Here is a 20291-nt window from a genome sequence, read left to right as displayed (position 1 = left end):
GCCTAATATACAACTCTCACTTCACACTTGCAATACTGAACATTCACATAGTCATACAATTTAGGGACAGGAACTTTAAACCATATCCCAGAAGAGGCAACATCCTTTCCACATCCACCCAATCAAGATCCCCTCAGCATCTTAGACCTTTCAGTTAGGTCATGCCTTACTCTTTCAAACTCCAGTGGATACTTGCTGAGCCTTCCAACTTTGTCTCATAAGACAGCCTGCCCAATCCAGGTATTAATCTAGGAAATCTTCTCTGAACTGCCTTTAAAGCATTCACATCCTTCTTTACCATAAGACCACAAGACATGGGAGCGGAAGTAAGGCCATTCGGCCCACCGAGTCCACTCCGCCATTCAATCATGGCTGATGGGCATTTCAACTCCACTTACCCGCATTCTCCCCATAGCCCTTAATTCCTTGCGACATCAAGAATTTATCAATCTCTGCCTTGAAGACATTTAGCGTCCCAGCCTCCACTGCACTCTGCGGCAATGAATTCCACAGGCCCACCACTCTCTGGCTGAAGAAATGTCTCCACATTTCTGTTCTGAATTTACCCCCTCTAATTCTAAGGCTGTGTCCACGGGTCCTAGTCTCCTCGCCTAATGGAAACAATTTCCTAGCGTCCACCCTCTCCAAGCCATGTATTATCTTGTAAATTTCTATTAGATCTCCCCTTAATCTTCTAAACTCCAATGAATACAATCCCAGGATCCTCAGCCATTCCTCGTATGTTAGACCTACCATTCCAGGGATCATCCTGTGAATCTCCGCTGGACACGCTGAGGTGTGGGGAGCAAAACTGGACACAGTACTCCAAATGGGGCCTAACCAGAACTTTATAAAGTCTCAGGTAAGGTGACCAATTCAGTGCACAATACTCGAGGTATAGTCTCACCAGTGCTCTGTACAACTAAAGCATAACCTCCCAAAGTTTTGTTGAAATGCCCTTGTAATAAATGAAAACATTTTATTAGCTTTCCTAATTACTTGCATACTAACGTTTTGTGATTCATGAAGAAGGGCACACTTCTTAGAGGCAGCACACTCATAGAGGCGGCACAGTGACTCAGTGGTTAGCACTGCTGCTTTAAAGTGCCAGCCACCTGGGTTTGATTCCTCCCTCAGGTGACCGTCTATATGGAGTTTGCACAATCTTTCCGTGTCTGCATGAATTTCTTTCCACTGTCCAAAGACGTCCAAGTTAGGTGGACTGGCCATGCTAAATTGCCCTTAGTATCCAGGGATGTGCAGGCGAGTTGGATTAGCCATGGGAAATGTGAGGTTACAGGGATAGAGTGTAGGTGGGATACTCTTTGAAGGGTTGGTGTGGACTCAATGGGCCAAATGGCCTGCCTCCACTGTAGAGATTTCATGATTCTCTCACCATTTAGATCATGTGCTTCTCTTTTAATCTTCCTGTCAAAACGGACAACTTCACATTTTTTCACATTATACTTCAAATGCTACATATTTGCCCACTCACTTAACCTATACCTCTAGCATACTTATGTCATTGTCACATTTTATTTTCCTACCTATCTTTGTGTCATCTGCAAATTTGGTAGTTGTGCATTCCATCCCTTCATCTAAGTCATTTATATAAATTGGAAACAGTTGAACTACCAGTAGCAAACCCAGTGGGACACACTTGTTAATCTTGTCAACCTGAAAAAGACCAATTTATGTCTACACTTCGATTGATGTTAGTCATCCAATCTCAATCCATGCCTATATGCGACCTCCAACAAAATGAAGAATGAGATGATAAAAGCTCAAGTATACGTCAATTTGCAAAATGGGGGCTGGCAGTCTTCTACTGCTGCAACAGGAAATATTGCTCATGACAGGACCCAGGACAGACAGGTACTTCAAGCCTAATGACTGAGACCCAGAACTCTAGGGAGTTGGAGGAGGTGGGATCAGTTTATTTAGCGCTGAGGGAGGCTCTGCTCAGGTTGCTTGGTGCATGGATGGGGTGCTAGTCTGGACAGATGATCCTGTGGTCACAGTGAATATGGGGGGGGGGGGGGGGGTCAAGACAGTGCTCCATACACTTCCTGTTGTAACAAAAGCAGGCATACCTATTATATACATGGTGCTTCTGGTATAGTATCTCGTGGAGACAGCATTGTCATACCTTGGTCCAGTAATTCAACACTTCAGGCACAAGACCTGGAAGGCATTAGACTGCCAAGTACCAGTCTCTTTATGACAACAGTTAACAGTACTCACCAGCACTGGGAGCCTGGCCATGGATTAAAGTTGGAGGTTTCAGCCGAAAGCCAACATTCTTCTCATCTAAAGTGAAATGAAAACTGAATAAGTCTGTGGATGTTATAAAGCAGCATATCAAAGAATACAGCAGCAGAGCAAATTTACTCATCACACATCGTAGAAGATTTACATTCATAGAACATAGAAAAATACAGCGCAGTACAGGCCCTTTGGCTCTCGATGTTGCGCTGATCCAAGCCCACCTAACCTACACTAGCCCACTATCCTCCATATGCCTCCAATGCCCGTTTAAATGCCCATAAAGAGGGAGAGTCCACCACTGCTACTGGCAGGGCATTCCATGAACTCACGACTCGCTGAGTAAAGAATCTACCCCTAACATCTGTCCTATACCTACCACCCCTTAATTTAAAGCTATGCCCCCTCGTAATAGCTGACTCCATACGTGGAAAAAGGTTCTCATGGTCAACCCTATCTAAACCCCTAATCATCTTGTACACCTCTATCAAGTCATCCCTAAACCTTCTTTTCTCCAATGAAAACAGCCCCAAGTGCCTCAGCCTTTCCACATACGATCTTTCTACCATACCAGGCAACATCCTGGTAAACCTCCTCTGCACTCGTTCCAGTGCCTCCACATCCTTCCTATAGTATGGCGACCAAAACTGCACACAATAGTCCAGATGCGGCCGCACCAGAGTCTTATACAACTGCAACATGACCTCAGGGCTCCGGAACTCAATTCCTCTACCAATAAAAGCCAGTACGCCATATGCCTTCTTCACTGCACTATTTACCTGGGTGGCAACTTTCAGAGATCTGTGTACATGGACACCATGTATCATCCACACTACCAAGTATCCGACCATTAGCCCAGTACCCCGTCTTTTTGTTACTCTTACCAAAGTGAATCACCTCACACTTACCCACATTGAACTCCATTTGCCACATTTCTGCCCAGCTCTGCAACTTATCTATATCCCGCTGTAACCTGACACATCCTTCCTCACTGTCAACAACTCCACCGACTTTCGTATCATCCGCAAACTTGCTCACCCAACCTTCTAGCCCCTCCTCCACGTCATTTATAAAAATGACAAACAGCAATGGTCCCAAAACAGATCCTTGCGGAACACCGCTAGTAACTGCACTCCAAGATGAACCTTTACCATCAACTACTACCCTCTGTCTTCTTCCAGCCAGCCAATTCCTAATCCAAACCTCCAACTCACCCTCAATGCTATACATCCGTATTTTTTGCAGTAGCCTACCATGGGGAACCTTATCAAACGCCTTACTAAAATCCATATACACCACATCTACCGTTTTACCCTCGTCTACCTCCTTAGTCACCTTCTCAAAGAATTCAATAAGGTTTGTGAGGCACAACCTGCCCTTCACAAAACCATGCTGACTATCCTTGATCACATTATTCCTATCCAGATGTTCATAAATCCTATCCCTTACAATTCTCTCTAAGACTTTGCCCACAACAGAAGTGAGACTCACCAGCCTATAGTTACTAGGGTTATCCCTACTCCCCTTCTTGAACAAGGGAACCACATTTGCTATCCTCCAGTCTACTGGCACTATTCCTGTAGACAACGAGGACATAAAAATCAAGGCCAATGGCTCTGCAATCTCCTCCCTTGCTTCCCAGAGAATCTTAGGATAAATGCCATCAGGCCCAGGGGACTTATCTATTTTCACCCTTTCCAGAATTTCCAACACCTCTTCCCTACATACCTCAAAGCCGCCCATTCTAATTAATTGTGACTCAATATTCACATCGGCAACAATGTCCTGTTCCTGAGTGAATACTGACGAAAAGTATTCATTCAGTGTCTCCCCAATCTCTTCAGCCTCCACACGCAACTTCCCACTACTATCCTTGACTGGACCTATTCCTACCCTAGTCATTCTGTTATTCCTGACGTACCTATAGAAAGCCTTAGGGTTTTCCCTAATCCTACCAACTAAGGACTTTTCATGTCCCCTCCTTGCTGCTCTTAGCTCTCTCTTCAGATCCTTCCTGGCTACCTTATAACTATCAATCGGCCCAATTGAACCTTCATGCCTCATCTTTACATAGGCCGCCCTCTTCCATTTAACAATGGATTCCAATTCCTTATTAAACCACGGCTCCCTCACACGACCCTTTCCTCCCTGCCTGACAGGTACATACTTATCAAGGACACTCAATAGTTGCTCCTTGAACAAGCTCCACATATCAATTGTGCCCATGCCTTGAAGCCTACTTTTCCAAGCCACGCATCCTAGGTCGTGCCTCACCGCATCATAATTTCCCTGCCCCCAGCTATAACTCTTGCCCTGCAGTGCACACTTATCCCTCTCCATCACTAGAGTAAAAGTCACCGAATTGTGGTCACTGTCCCCAAAGTGCTCACCTACCTCCAATTCTAACACCTGGCCTGGTTCGTTACCCAGAACCAAATCCAGTATGGCCTCACCTCTTGTTGGCCTGTCTACATATTGTGTCAGGAAACCCTCCTGCACACATTGGACAAACACCGACCCATCTAACAAACTCGAGCTATAGCTTTCCCAGTCAATATCTGGCAAGTTAAAGTCCCCCATAACAACCACTCTATTACAACCAGACTTACCTAACCATTTCTTTGCAGAACTAGTACGTTGAACATTCTACAAAATGCACAGCACCACAGGATAGCTTCTCAAAGCTTTATGGAGGGGAACAAGTGAAGCACAGAAGAGGGTTAAGCAAAGGGAAATGCTTCCCATTGTTGAAACATGGGATTTACCTGGTTCCGAGTCAGAGTTGCTGGCCGCTGCCTGGCAGAAACTCAATGGCATAAAGACATTATTCTTTGGAACTGGAAGATAAAGAAAGCAACAGTGAATATGAACAGATCACATCAATTTTAAGAATCCCAATTTGCAAACTACCCAGTAATGGCCTTTCCTTTCAATCCTTATTAAGCTTTTACAGTTAAGGAAAAGGACTGCGGTGTCACTAGCACAAGCAAAATGGTTATTGGTCTGGGAAATATACCAATCCTGAAATACACTGTTGTTTGGATCACCAAACAATGACAGAACATGCTGAAGCTTTTGGGATTAACTTAGTATCATTTGTTATCTATGACATTTTAGAATGTCATTACTGGGCCAAAACACAACTAATTTCATCATTTAAAAGGCATCTGGATGGGTGTATGAATAGGAAAAGATTAGATGGATATGGGCCAAGCGCTGGCAAATGTAACTAGATTAGGCTAGGATATCTGGTCGGCATGGACAAATTGGACCCAAAGGTCTGCTTGCATGCTGTACATCTCTATGACTCTAATTGAGAATTTAATTTTAAAATATGCCTTTATCTTAGAATAGTAATGATATCTCTCATTTCAATAAAAGTCTGACCTGTTGGCAAAGTAGTGCATTTTAATTTAAACTGGTCATCTATTGCAGCTTGTTCAGGATATCACTGTTAAAAGATGTATAAATTTCTGACAGTTTATGCAAGAGATTCTTACTCTTATTGGTAAAGTTGAAAATCAAATTGGATTTTCAATTAGCCTGCATATCAAAAATTTTCTTGAACTATACTTGTGCATTATTTGGAAAACAGAAATCTCAAAATGGCTTTATGATTCGGTTGGAAAACCTGAAGTTACTGTGAACGATCATTATGGCAGTAACTGGGAGTCCAGCTCGGAAGAAAATAAAGATGAAGGTTGACTAAAAAATGCAGAACCTTCAATATTTTAGGTAGTGGTCATTCTCTAAAGAAACTTTAACCATATAGATATTGACAAGTTCCACTATCCACACATCGTTGATAATTAAAGTCCTAACTCAGTTCATCCAATTGCCTTAAAAGTGCTCCCAATTCAGTATTCAATGTGCCAGTCCTATAAAGAGTGGGTTAGTGCGACAGTTTGTGACCCAGAAGCAGTATTTCAAGAAAATGTGTAATTACTTTAAATGTTTCAAGTGGAGATTTATGTTGTAAGGGGATTAATTAATACTAATCAATAAATATTTTTTTAAAATAGTCAATGTGACTTCACAACTTCTGACCTGCAAGCAATACCTACAAGAAGGAAGTTTAAAATGAGAACTATGTGGCAGACAGAAAGACTGAAAACAGGCAGCTGGAGATAGTCAAAAGCAGTGTCAGTGAATTGGATTTGAGCATTTGCAGTGGCATAATCGACAGCATAATGCACCAAGAACAGAAAAGGCGCTCTTTTGCAGCCAGCACAGACATGCCAAACGGTCTCCTTCTGTGCCATACATATGCTGTATCGATAGTCAACCAAGAAGAGATTTTCTTAAAGTAAACCAGTGAATCATTAATAATATTGCTTAACTGATGTCAGAAACATTAAACTGAATGCAGCATTGAACCTTGTAATTCATTACATATTTTTGAGTGTAATTATGCCTTGTGATTTTACACACCAACAAAAGTACAAACTACAGGATTGAAGAGCAGATGTTATAAATTTTCTATTTTAACTATAATAGCTGCACTGCAAGAAACCCGAGTATATTTTATTTCTCCTTTGATTCTATAGATGAGCATTGCTTGGCTGATGCTCATCTATAAGATAGGTGGTTATGGCTTTAAGTTACACACTTGATTCTTGAGCTGATGCTCGTTCCAAGCTGATGCTTCAGCTGAAATGCTGCCTTTCCAATAAGATGCCAAACTGAGTTCCCTTTTGCCGCTTTAGCTGGCTGTAAAGGAAACTATGCCATTATCTCATGAGGTTCGAGCTCTCCCAGATTTCCTAGTCAACATTCATCCCAAAACTACAGGTGGTGAGGAGGAGTGATTCTTCCACTCCTATCTGACCATAACAGGTTTTTGCTTTTGAATTGAGAGAGGATGTGCTTTGTGAATTCTTTAAGTGAATTCTTTTTACATTTCAACACAGTGGAGAATTCACTCAGTTTTCCTTATGCTAAATAAAAATTGATATAATTATTTTTAAGAAACTAACTTCGCAATCTAAAAAAAATGAGGTAATGTGACACTATTCATACACTCTGACACATTCACAGATTTGTATGGGCCTGCACACACACAAGTACATTTGGCAGTGTAAGAGGGTAGCGTTATGAGGATTTTTACAGTCTATGGAAAATTGTATACTCTTTTGTCAGTTAAACCAAAGAGTATACAAATTGTGTCAGCAAGTTCAACAACTGGATGTAGTCAGCTTGCACTTGGAACACTGTGAGCGGTTTTAGACTCCATCTCTAAGAAGGATATGCTGACTTTGGAGGGGATCCAGAGGAAGTGCACAAGAATGATTCCAGAAATCAAAGCCTCATCATATGAGAAATAGTTGAGGGTTCTGGTTCTGTACTCAGGAGAGTTTAGAAAGATGAGAGGGAATCTCATTGAAACTTAAAGAATACAGGGTGACCTCCATATCCGCGGAATTTTCCCCGGTTTCAGTTACCCGTGGCCCAAACATATAAAAGGGCACCAGAACCAGGGACCAGGAGGCTGCCGAGAAGTACATTTCCCATTTAAATGAATGGGTTCGCTCCTATCCACAGTTTCGGCCTTCCGCAATAGATCCTGGAATGTATCCCCCGCAGGTACGGGAGGACTACTACACGTTTAGGCATGCATGGAGTGGATGTGGAGAAGACCAGGACCCTTGGGTACAGCATCAGACTAAAAGGACGATCCTTTTGAACCAGGTTAAGGAGGAATTCCTTCAGCCAGAGATGGAGAAACTGCAGAATGCTGTAGAGACCAAGACATTGAATGCATTCTACTCCGAAACAGACAGGTCCTTGATTAGTGAGGGGATGAAAGGTTACATGAAGAAGCAGGAGAATATGATTGAGAAACATATCAGGAGTACTCGAATGGTGAGCAGAGTCTATGGCATTAATGTCCAAATTCTGCTCCTACATCTTATCGTCTTATGGTTAGTTCTGTTCTTTTCCTTGATCCCCAGTTGCATGGAGAAAGTGAGGACTGCAGATGTTGCAGATCAGATTAAAAACTTTTTGCGATGGAAAAGCACAGCAGGTCAGGCAGCATCCAAGGAGCAAACTTTGTGCCCAAAACATCAACTCTCCTGCTCTTCGGATGCTGCTTGACCTGCTGTGCTTTTCCAGGGCCAGATTTTTTGACTCCAGTTGCTTGGAGCAAATTTTCACATTTTAAAAGATCTTGATCCACAGTTGGCTCTCTCTTAGGGATGGTCACTTTCACAGATTAAGTCACAAAGATGAGGGACGCATACAGCTTTTCAGGCTATCTTTAGTACAGCATTGTCATATCCTCTCTTCTGGCAAGGAGCCCTTAAAGTACTTAGCTTATTTATTCTTAGACAGACTCTATTGGCTAATATCTTTGGCAGTTAATGCTTCAAAACAGGTAATTGCAATGTGATGATTCATCTCTGAAACTTCCATGATGGTGCGAATAATAGGTGGCAATCTATCATAGGTAGCTTAGCAATTTCACTACCAATTAGTGCTATAAGAAATTTGCAATAGCCAGCCTGCCTGGAACTGTCCTTGAGAAAAAAAACACACAATTGCCTGGAGAAAGGCAAATTGTTTTCTCAAAAATTCAGCCAGGAAAAGCAAAATTAAAAACTGCACCTTTAAAAAGATTAATTGATGATTATTACACAAATTGAAAGCCTCCTACCTTCCGACAGTAATTAAACTTCAAAAGTACATCACAGCCTATTAACAGTGAGGACATCCTGAGTTCATGGGAACAGCTACCTTAATACAAGTCTTTCTTCTAAGACATGAATTACATTGTCATTTCATAAAGGAAAGTGTTAGGTAGCTTAAATGAAAACAAAATAGTAGCTCCAGTTCAACATCCAGTAACAGAACCACCGCAATTGCTGAAATTCCTCCTCTTTTGTCATTTTTTATTTGATGATTTAGTAAATTATATCTGTCTTGTAAAAGAATCTGGCTTGCAAGGTACAAATGACACACAACTCTTCCAATATTAAGTTAATGATAATTGCTATGCTCATACCTTCTGAAACAAAATGATTAGCTTTGAGGATAAGGCAATCTAAACGTATACACAACTCAACAAACTCAGGAGAACATTACTACTGACAAATGATACCTGAGGTTTATGCAAAAAGTAAAGAATCTCCATTCATGGATCATAGCTCCTTTGCAATAATTATCTTTCTGGAGAAGTTAATACAAGTTTTGCATATCAAGTATACTTGAAGGAGGCAAAGATATCAGTACTGATAGTTAAAAATACTTCAGGCACAATGTACAGAAGATGAGAAAGGATCACTAGATCCAAAATGTTAAATGATTTATCTTCACAGATGCTGTCAGACTTGCTGAGTTTTTCCAGCAATTTCTACTTTTGATTTGGAGGATCTGCAGTTCTTTTGGTCTTGATTTTATACAGAAGATGAAGCCAACTACAATAGAAAAAGACAACCTTGTTGCACAAAAGATTCAGCATCAAGGTGTGGAAACGGATGGCACCTTCAGAACCGCATCAAAGAAACAATGATTTGTAATAACAGAGCAGATTATTGATTCAGGAAATATTATTAGAGCCAAAGTTCTTCTTAGGAGGAAGCTGGTTGAAGAAGAAAACTAGGCTATATTTATGCAGCAAATGAATTTGGTAAATTGCAATATTTCACTGCAAACTTTCACACCAAGATGCAATATTCCCTCATATGACAAGTGCATTATCAACCATATGTATTGGTTGAAAAGTTTGTTAACACGCAAACTGGCCATTATTAAACACAGACTTATAGAGAACCAGGTCTTCAAAATCAAAGCATGTGGAACAACACCAAAGTCTACTCAAGGACCTGCAAATAATTCCTTGTAGTCCAACTAATGAAGAATGTGTTTGTTTGGTCAATGCATAACCCAAATGAACTGACAATCAGAGATAAAAAGAAAGCAATGTTTCAGCATTTGTTCACTCACATGGAAAAGAAACATACCTGGTTGTGCAGGTGGGAACACCTGTGTAAAAGATGATGATCTCTCTCTTTTCACAGGTGGAGGATAGTTACCATCATCTCTGTCAGAATCTGAAGAAATAAATTTATGACATGGAGAGAAATAATTATGTTTAAAAGCTTAAAGTGCAGACCTAACTGTAAGTGCAACTTACTTTGAAAAGCTGTAACACTTTGACTTGCAGCCAGAAATTTACATGTAAGCTACATAGACACCATAATTGGCTTCAATAATTTCCAGTGAACTAAAATTGCCTAGATTTGCCTTTTTTAGTCCACTTTCAGAGAGTTCTCAACAGTGAATTTACAAAACTGTCTCGGTTTAACATAGCTCCATCTTGGCAACTAAATTTCAACAACCTGTAAACAAGATGATTCTTAAACAATTACATAATTGAATGTTAATTGACTGATCACACCCACCTTCTGCATCTTCAGGACTTGAGGCATCTACTGGCCTCTAAAATGTGAAATAAAAAAGCCCATTATTTTATGCAAATTGTGACTGTTGAAAAACATTCTCCTTCACATTCAATATGAGATAGTATTGACATAATTGAAAATCAAGAGACAAAAATGTGAGATTAATTGTGAAAACCAAAAATCTAGTTGTCAAGCAATGATTATTCATTGGCAGCCAGACTTAAGTTACTGCAGTTTCCACATAGTCGTAAGAGAAATGCAAAAAATGTTAAGTAAATACGCAGGTGGACTGCAGCGGTTCAAGGCGGCAGCTCACCACCACCTTCTCAAGGGTAACTGGGGAGGGGCAATAAATGCTGGCAGCCAGCAACGGCCAAATCCCACAAAAGACATGGGAGTTGCAGTATAACATGGATAAATGTGAGGTTATCCACTTTGGTAGAAAGAAAAAAGAATGGCAGATTATTATCTGAATGGAGACAGATTGGAAAAAGGGAAGATGCAATGAGACTTGAGTGTCCTCGTACACCAGTCACTGAAAGTAAGCAAAAAGGTGCGGCAGGAAGATGGTATGTTGACCTTCCCAGTGAGAGGATTCACATACAGGAGCATGGATGTCTTGCTGCAACTGTACAGAGCATGTTTGAGGAGAAAGTGAGGACTGCAGATGCTGGGGATCAGAGCTTAAAAATGTGCTGCTGGAAAAGCGCAGCAGGTCAGGCAGCATCAAAGGAGAAGGAGAATCGATGTTTTGGACATAAGCCCTTCTTCAGGAATGAGGAGGGTGTGCCAAGCAGGCTCAGATAAAAGGTAGGGAGGAGAGACTTGGGGAGGGGTGTTGGGAATGTAATAGGTGGAAGGAGATTAAGGTGAGGGTGATAGGCCAGAGAGAGGGTGGGGTTGGAGAGGTCAGGAATAAGATTGCATGTCAAGAAGGCGGTGCTGAGTCTGAGGGTTGGGACTGAGAAAAGGTGGGGGAAGGGGAAATGAGGAAGCTGGAGAAATCTGTATTCATCCCTTGTGGTTGGAGGGTTCCTATGCGGAAGATGAGTCGCTCTTCCTCCAGGTGTCGTGTTGCCATGGTCTGGCGATGGAGGAGGCCAAGGACCTGCATGTCCTTGGCGGAGTGGGAGGGGGAATTAAAGTGTTCAGCCACGGGGCGGTTGGGTTGGTTGGTGCGGGTGTCCCAGAGGTGTTCTCTGAAACGTTCCGCAAGTAGGCGGCCTGTCTCCCCAATGTATAGGAGGCCACATTGGGTGCAGCTGATGCAGTAAATGATGTTTGTGGAGGTGCAGGTGAATTTCGGATGGATATTGAAGGATCCCTTGTGGCCTTGGAGGAAGTGAGGGGGGGAGGTGTGGGCGCACGTTTTGCATTTTTTGCGGTTGCATGGGAAGGTGCCAGGAGTGGTGGTTGGGTTGGTGGGGGGGTGTGGATCTGACAAGGGAGTCGCGGAGGGACTGGTCTTTCCGGAACGCTGATAGGGGTGGGGACGGAAATATATCCTTGGTGGTGGGGTCCGTTTGGAGGTGGCGGAAGTGACGAAGGATGATCCGATGTATCTGGAGGTTGGTGGGATGGTAGGTGAGGACTAGTGGGGTTCTGTCCTGGTGGCGATTGGAGGGGCGGGGTTCAAGGGCAGAGGAGTGAGAAGTGGAGAAGATGAGGTGGAGAGCATCGTCAACCAGGTCCGAGGGGAAATTGCGGTCTTTGAAGAAGGAGGGCATTTTTAAGCCCACATCTGCAGTAGCATGTGTGGTTTTGGTCTCCTTATTGAGGAAAGATGTTCTGGTTATTGAGTGCAAAGATTTACTAGACTGATTCCTGGGATGGCAGGACTAATGCATGGGGAAAGACTGGATCAGTTAGGGCCACAATCACTAGAATTTCAGAGAATAAGGGGGCTCTCAAAGAAACCCATAAAATTCTAATAGGATTAGACATGGTAGATGCAGGAAGGATTGTCTCAATGACCAGTGAGTGCAAGATCAGGGGTCACAATCAAAGGATAAAGGGGAGGCCATTCAGGACAGAGAGGAAGAGGAAATTTCTTCACCTAGAGTGGTGAACCTGTGGAATTCTCTGCCACAGGAAACTGTTGAGGCCAAAGCACTGAAGACTTTCAAGCAAGATGTAGATATAGCTCTTTAAACAAAAGGGGATCAAAGGGTTTGGGGAGAAAACAGGAACAGGGTACAGATTTAAATGATCAGCCATGATCATATTAATTAGCGGAGCTGGCTCGAAGGAATGAATGGCCTAATCCTATTCCTATATTCTATGTTTCTCTAAATAGAAAAGGTAACAGTACATTACCATTTTGGGAATAGTGACCATAATATGAACATATTTCACATTATTACAGAAAAGGAGAAAGAACAGGGACAAAGTTTTTTAAATTGGGTGGAGGGTCTTGGAGAAACAGAGACAGACAGACATGGAGACAGAGACAGACAGACAGGAAAGAAATTTTACGAAGCTAAGAGGTAACAGTATACTGGATACAGATACATGAAGAAAGATTAGCAACAAATCAATGGGAGGTGTTCAAAAGTGGAATTCTACACTTTTGGAATTCAAAAAGTAAATTACGAAAGCAAAGGGGGAGATATGAAAAACTGTTGGCAGATAAAAATCAAAGAAAGCCCAAAAATGTTTCTTCAATATATTAAAAGCAAGAGAATAACTAAGGAGATAGATGGCAGATCTTATCAGAGATGCACATAAAAACACATGAATGCAGAAGGTATAAGCTGGATGCTGTGGTTCTGTTCGCCGAGTTGGAAGTTTTTGTTGCAAATGTTTCGTCCACTGTCTAGGTGACATCCTCAGTGCTTGGGAGCCTCCTGTGAAGCGCTTCTGTGGTGTTTCCTCCGGCATTTATAGTGGCCTGTCTCTGCCGCTTCCGGTTGTCAGTTTCAGCTGTCCGCTGTAGTGGCCGGTATATTGGGTCCAGGTCGATGTGTTTGTTGATGGAGTTTGTGGATGAGTGCCATGCTTCTAGGAATTCCCTGACTGTTCTTTGTTTCGCTTGCCCTATAATGGTAGTGTTGTCCCAGTCAAATTCATGTTGTTTGTCGTCTGCGTGTGTGGCTACTAGGGATAGCTGGTCGTGTCGTTTCGTGGCTAGTTGATGTTTGTGGATGCGGATCGTTAGCTGTCTTCCTGTTTGTCCTATATAGTGTTTTGTGCAGTCCTTGCATGGGATTTTGTACACTACATTAGTTTTGCTCATGCTGGGTATCGGGTCCTTCGTTCTGGTGAGTTGTTGTCTGAGAGTGGCTGTTGGTTTGTGTGCTGTTATAAGTCCTAGTGGTCGCAGTAGTCTGACTGTCATTTCAGAGATGTTCTTGATGTATGGTAGTGTGGCTAGTCCTTTGGGTTGCAGCATGTCCTCATTCCGTTGTCTTTCCCTTAGGCATCTGCTGATGAAATTGCGAGGATATCCGTTTTTGGCAAATACCTTGTATAGGTGTTCCTCTTCCTCTTTTTGCAGTTCTGGTGTGCTGCAGTGTGTTGTGGCCCTTTTGAATAGTGTCTTCGTTTGTGTGTATTGGGGTGGTTGCTTTCATAGTTCAGGACTTGGTCTGTGTGTGTGGCTTTCCTGTGTACCTTAGTGGTGAATTCTCCGTTTGGTGTTCTCTGTACCCTCATGTCTAGGAATGGGAGTTGGTTGTCCTGGATTCCAAAAAAGCACTTTAACTGTACTCACAAAGGAAAAGCATAATGTGAGATCAAGTGCTGAGGGAGTGACATCCCTAAAGGAAGATAAATCATTCGGACTCGATAGATTGCATCCTGTGCCATTAAAAAAATGCCAGGAAAAAATTAATAGATGCTCTAAGTTTCATTTTCCAATTTCACGAATTAAGGGCAAGTTCTGAGGAAGGGTCACTGGACTCGAAACTTTAACACTGATTTCTCTCCACACATGCTGCCAGACCTGCTGTGCTTTTCCAGCAATTTCTTTCATTTCTGGTTTCCAGCATCTGCAATTTTTTTCAAGTCTTTTTAAATTCAAAATTCACATTAAGCTTTTCCTTCAGTGACAGTAAACAAATGGTAATGGTCAATGACTGTTCTTACGAATGGAAAGCAGTCCCCATGGTCATTCCTTGCTGGTTATTTTATATATATTAATGATTTAGACTGAAATATGGTAGCCATAATTAGGAAATTTGCTGATGAAACAAAAATTGGCCATGTAATTGATAAAGAAGCAATTTTGTTGTCAACTCCAGAATTATATTGATTGTTTGGTCAAATGGGTGGAAAATTAGCAAATGGAATTTAATATGGAGAAGTGCAAAGTAATACATTTGGGAAGGCAAACAATGCTACAGAATATACAATAAAGAGGATGACACCTTGGGGTATTCTTGATGATAGCAGGACAGAAAAAGATGGGTGTGAATAAAGCTTATGGATTGCTTTCCTTTATTAGACAAGGTATGGAGTACAAAAGCAAAGGAGTAATGCTGGAATGGTAGGAAATGCTGGTGAGGCCACAGCTGGAATTCTGATTACATTTCTGGTCAATGCACTTACAGGAAAGATATAACTGATCTGAAGAGAATATAGTGGAAATTTACAAGAATGTTACCAAGGTGTAAAGATTGCAGTTGTATGGTAAGATTGGATAGGCTAGTGTGGCTTTCCTTAGAAAAGAGGAGGTTGAAGGCTGATTTAACATAAGAAAATAAGAACCAGGAGTAGGAATAGGCAATTCGGTCTGTCAAGCCTGCTCCACCATTTGATACAATCAAGGCTGATCTTATCTCAGTCTTAACTCCACTTTCCTGCCCATTCTCCCTAACTTCTTTAACCCCAAAAGAATGAAAAACCTGTCTACCTCCTCCTTAAATTTAGGGGTTAATTAAGGTGCACAGAAGTATGAGGGGCCTAGGCAGAACAGACAGGAAAGATTGGACCTCCACACTGGTGAAGTCAATTACCAGAGGAAAAAGTCTAAAATGATTGGTAGAGGACTGGAAGGAACAGGAGGAAAAATGTTTTCACATGGAGAATAGTGGATGCCTGGAACTTGCTGCCCAGTTTGGCACTGGAAGCAGAAGCCCTTATCTCACTTAAGACACTTAAAGTACTTTAAGCTGCAAGGTTATGGACCAGGTGGTGGGAGGTGGAAATAAAACCGGTGACTAGATTTACTTTCTCTCTAAGCTGGTACAGTCACAATGGACTGAATGGCCTCTTTCTACACTACCTTTTCTATGGTTACTTGAAACAGTAGCACAACACATTCCATAGAAACTTTTAAAAATGAACCTGAACATGTACTTCTGGAGACTAATTTACTGGGTTATGGGATATGTGCTCATGTGTGGAACTATATCCCAAAGTTCCTCCAAACACCAGCACAGACACAACACTTCCTTCTATGCTGCAAGATTCAATACATTTGGAGTCAATATTCTAAAATATCCAACCATAAGCATTACTGATTTGGAAACAGATCAGAAGATTAATTAGAAGAAAGACAGCAAATGAAGCTTACCATCTAGAAACATCTACAGTCCCAGAGCATGCTTCTTTTTTAAAAAATCCACACTTTTTACACCCAGGTGATCACTCTTTCTTTCTTGGGATGTGGGTGTCACTAGCAAGGCCAACATTTGTTGCTCATCCCCTAATTACATTTGACTGAGTTATATGCTTGACCATTTTAGAGTTAGTCGAGAATCATTTACATTGCTGTGGGTCTAGCATCACATGTAGGTCAGACAAGGCAATGATGGTCAATTTCCTACCCTGTGTAACATTAATGAATCAGATGAAATTTTACAACAATCAATGATGTTTGTCATGGTGACTATTACTCAGACTAACCTTATCATTTGAGATTTATGAATGAATTGAATTTAAATTACACAAACTGCCATGGTCAGTTTTGAACCCCAGTCCACAGAGCAATAGCCAGAACTGGATTACTAGGCCAGTGAGAGTTCCACCACTCTACCTGAAGACATTTCTAACAAATCTTAAGCTTGCCCTTCATCAGTTTCAATCTGTAAATGGGGATTATTGCCCTGTAATGACTATTTCCTTACAGTGAAGCTCTAATTATCTATGCCAAGCCAGATATCCTTTTCATAATGCAGAGGCAAATATCAGAAACCCCATAAACGTCACTTGTTACAGTTTCAGAAATATGGTGGCAAGCACAGCTTATGAGTGACTCACACTTAGTTTGGTAAATTTTAAACTTAGTTTTAGAAAACTAACTTCCAATAGTGCTTCGCCACTTTCTTATCCTCACCAAGCAGTAAATGGTCAAACATAGTACTGCCTATTTCTAACATGATAATATTCCCACTTGCATTCAACTTGCACTTTCATATAAATATGAAAATACATGGCATTGCCTTTTGTAAACTTCCTCATTTGTCCTCATCAAAAAGTTGTTCCACTTACTGCGTTTTAATTTTCATTGGTCACTGCTTCTTACTGTTCAGCTAATGCCATATATATCTTTCCCCTTATCCACTGACATTGATCTGCATTATCATCACCCTTGATCGTTGTGTTAAATGCTCAGCACCTCATTAGTTATCAACATATGCTGGTTCATAGCCTGAAATGTATAGTCAATACCTATTCTCTTGTTATCAATGCAGCAACACACAATGAACTCAAACATTATGCATAAATAGATGTGGCAATGTAATTTAATGGAACTCGGACATAAAAAACAAACATTTAACGAACTAACCATTATAGATCAAATAAAAATAAAGGCAAAGATAAATAAAACTGTATTGGTGAAACACTCAGAATTGTCTGAAACACAAAAAAGAAACAATCAATGAAAAGATAAGACTTCTGTTAACAGATGCAGACAGCAGCATACAAACAAGCATATGTTGACAACTAACAAGACGCTGAGCATTTAACAAAACGATCAAGGGTGATGATAATGAAGATCAATGTCAGTGGTTAAGGGAAAAGGTATATATGGCACTAGCTGAACAGTAAGAAGCAGTGACCAATGAAAATTAAAATGCAGAAAGTGGAACAACTTTTTGATGAGGACAAATGAGGAAGTTTACAAAAGGCATAGAATCCTGCATTTGGGACTCAACTTTATTGGCGTGCATATGGGAAACTTGCCTTACTTTTATCAGTCGTGGCAATAATTTATAAGTCCAGGGAGGTTATGTTGGAGCAGTACAAAACTTTGATTAGGCCATAGATGGAGTATAATGTGAGGTATGGCCACCACACTATAGGAAGGATGTGATCACACTGGAGGGGGTGCAGAGGAGATTCTGGTTTGCATGGGTTAGAGCATTTTAGCTACAAAGAGAGTCTGGATAGGCTCAGGTTATTCTCCTCAGAGCAGAGAAGGCTGAGGGGGACCTGGTTGATGTGTGTAAGATTATGAGGAGCATAGACAGGAAGCAGCTGTTCCCATAATTGAAGGGTCAATTATAAGGGAATGCAGTTTTAAGGTGAAGAGCAGGAAGTCTGGAGGGGATTCAAGGAAAAATATTTTCATCCAGAGGATGGTGAAAATCTGAAATGCACCACTTTGAAGGGCAGTAGAGCGGGAACCCTCACAACTTCTAAAAAAAATTATGTGGATGAACACATAAAATGTTAAAGTATCCAAGGTGATGGGGCAAACACTAGAAATCATAATTAGTGTAGACAGGTTGACAGACTCAATGAACTAAACGGCCTCTTCTGTGCTGTATGTATTAATGAATTATAGAACGGTTGCAGCCAGGAGAAACCTCTTTGATTTGTCACATCCAGCAGGCTCGCTGCAAGAGCAACTTAGCTGGCAATACTCAAATTTCCCTTTGACAGCCCGGATTACATTTGCCTCCACCCCTTTTCTAGATTGTAACCATACACTGTGTAGAGGAAAAATTCTTCGTCATGTGATTTTCCTGCTTGTTTTAAATCTGTATTCCCTTGTATCTCTTATCTACTCTGTTTTGGTCCTTCATTTTTTTGAAAACCTCTATCAAATCGCCAGAACATCTCCAATGTATCTCTGGAACCGTTTTCTTAAATCTCCTTTGCATTGCCTCCAGAGCCTTCACATCCTTCATAAAAGGAATTGGTTGTGATATTCCAGTTGAAAGTAAAAGGTTATTCATAATTATTTTGGTTTTGCATTGTATGCCTCAGTTTATGAAGTTTAAATTCCTGTATCTCTTTTTAACATTCCCTGCCAACTTCTACAAGTTTTGCATTTTTACCCCACCCACACCCATCCCCCACCCCAGATATATCTGTTTCTGTAATGCATGGACCACATCACTTCAGTAATGCCCAATAAAATTACATCATTAAAGCTATTATTTTCCAAAGCAATATGGTGGCTGCTTATGATTATTAAACGACTAAAATTGTTGGTTTCCTTATTCAAGAAAGGGCAGAATGGCATTAGCTGCAGTTTAGAGAAGATGCACTTTATGCACTATTGGGATGAAGAGCTACCTTAGCAGAAAGTTGCATTGACTGGGCCTATACTTACTGTTATTAGAAGATTGAGGGGCAATCATATTGAAACACTTCAGAGGTGGAATGGATCTAATAAAGTGGATGCTGAAAGAATATCTGCTCTTCTGAGAGATATTAGAACTAGAAGACAGAGTTTAAAAAGTAGGAGTCTCCCATTTATGATGGAGATGAAGAGCATTTGTTTTCCTGTCAGAGGGTCCTGAATCTATAGAATTCTCTTCTCCTGAGAGAGCAGTGGAGATCTTGAATATTTTTAATGCAGAGTTAGACAGATTCTTGACTGACAAGAGAGTCAAAGGATACAGGGGATAGCCTGGAAAGTGGAGTTGAGGCCATAATCAGGTCAGCTACAGTCATATCATTATTAATATGCTTGATTTTATGTGAAGAATGGCAAATATACATAAGTGGGTACTTAGTACCACAACCTTGTTACCGACTCTTATATGAAGAGAGTTAAACAAACATTCCTCGAAATTTGTATACAGAATTCAGACAAAAAGTATTTCCTTTTGTGGACTTCTCGGTATCAAATTATTCCAAATTAACAGAGCAACTTCAGAGATAAATAAACAGCATTTTTGTTTTTAAAAATAAACTTGGGTATTTAATAAGTCTGTTGCTTATAGCAGCAAAATTTGAAAACACATTTAAATGAAATTGCCTCCTACGAACTGAAAGAAAAGCAGGTGTCAGGAACACTGGCTTTTTCTGAAATTATTCTCTAATTTTGAGAGTTGCAAATCTGACTGGCTATTAACTGTTGGTCCCATTTTGCTGAAGAATAGCAGCATCTTGATGAGGCATGAAATTAAGGAGATACAAATTAACTCTGTGAAGAACAGGCTCTTGTTGTGCAGCATTAGTGTTCCCGCCTCTGGAGCCCCAGGTTTAAGTTCCACTTACTCCAAGGAGACATCATTATCATCGAACAGGTTGACTCTGAAATATCTATTTCTTGTTCTGAAATATAGAACAAGAACAACTCCCTGAATTGCAAATCACAATGTGCATTTAGCTGATTTTTACAAAATTAATTCATGGGACGTGGACAGCAGGCCAGTATTTATTGCCCATCCCTAATTGCACCAAGGGTCACAATTTAAGACCCCATCTTGCTGAGAGTCTACA

At 41.0% G+C, this 20291-nt stretch overlaps 1 protein-coding gene across 1 annotated transcript in view; it reads right to left on the bottom strand.

Annotated features, from left to right (window-relative positions):
- ranbp3a (RAN binding protein 3a) overlaps window positions 1-20291 on the bottom strand; it is a 110291-nt gene that overhangs the window by 68403 nt on the left and 21597 nt on the right. Inside the window, exons 4-7 of the mRNA XM_043721086.2 lie at window positions 10668-10704; window positions 10227-10316; window positions 5031-5102; window positions 2245-2310 (exon numbers count right to left, since the gene is read on the bottom strand). Coding sequence (XP_043577021.2) covers window positions 2245-2310; window positions 5031-5102; window positions 10227-10316; window positions 10668-10704 — 265 coding nt within the window. The remainder of the gene's footprint in view (window positions 1-2244; window positions 2311-5030; window positions 5103-10226; window positions 10317-10667; window positions 10705-20291) is intronic.

Source organism: Chiloscyllium plagiosum, unplaced genomic scaffold (genome assembly GCF_037043375.1).
Source record: "Chiloscyllium plagiosum isolate Xiang-an unplaced genomic scaffold, Cpla_swu_hap1 HiC_scaffold_28, whole genome shotgun sequence".
In the NCBI taxonomy this organism is placed as follows: domain Eukaryota; kingdom Metazoa; phylum Chordata; class Chondrichthyes; order Orectolobiformes; family Hemiscylliidae; genus Chiloscyllium; species Chiloscyllium plagiosum.
The sequence above is the reverse complement of the archived record's forward strand: the minus strand, read 5'-3'. Positions and strand labels throughout refer to the sequence as shown.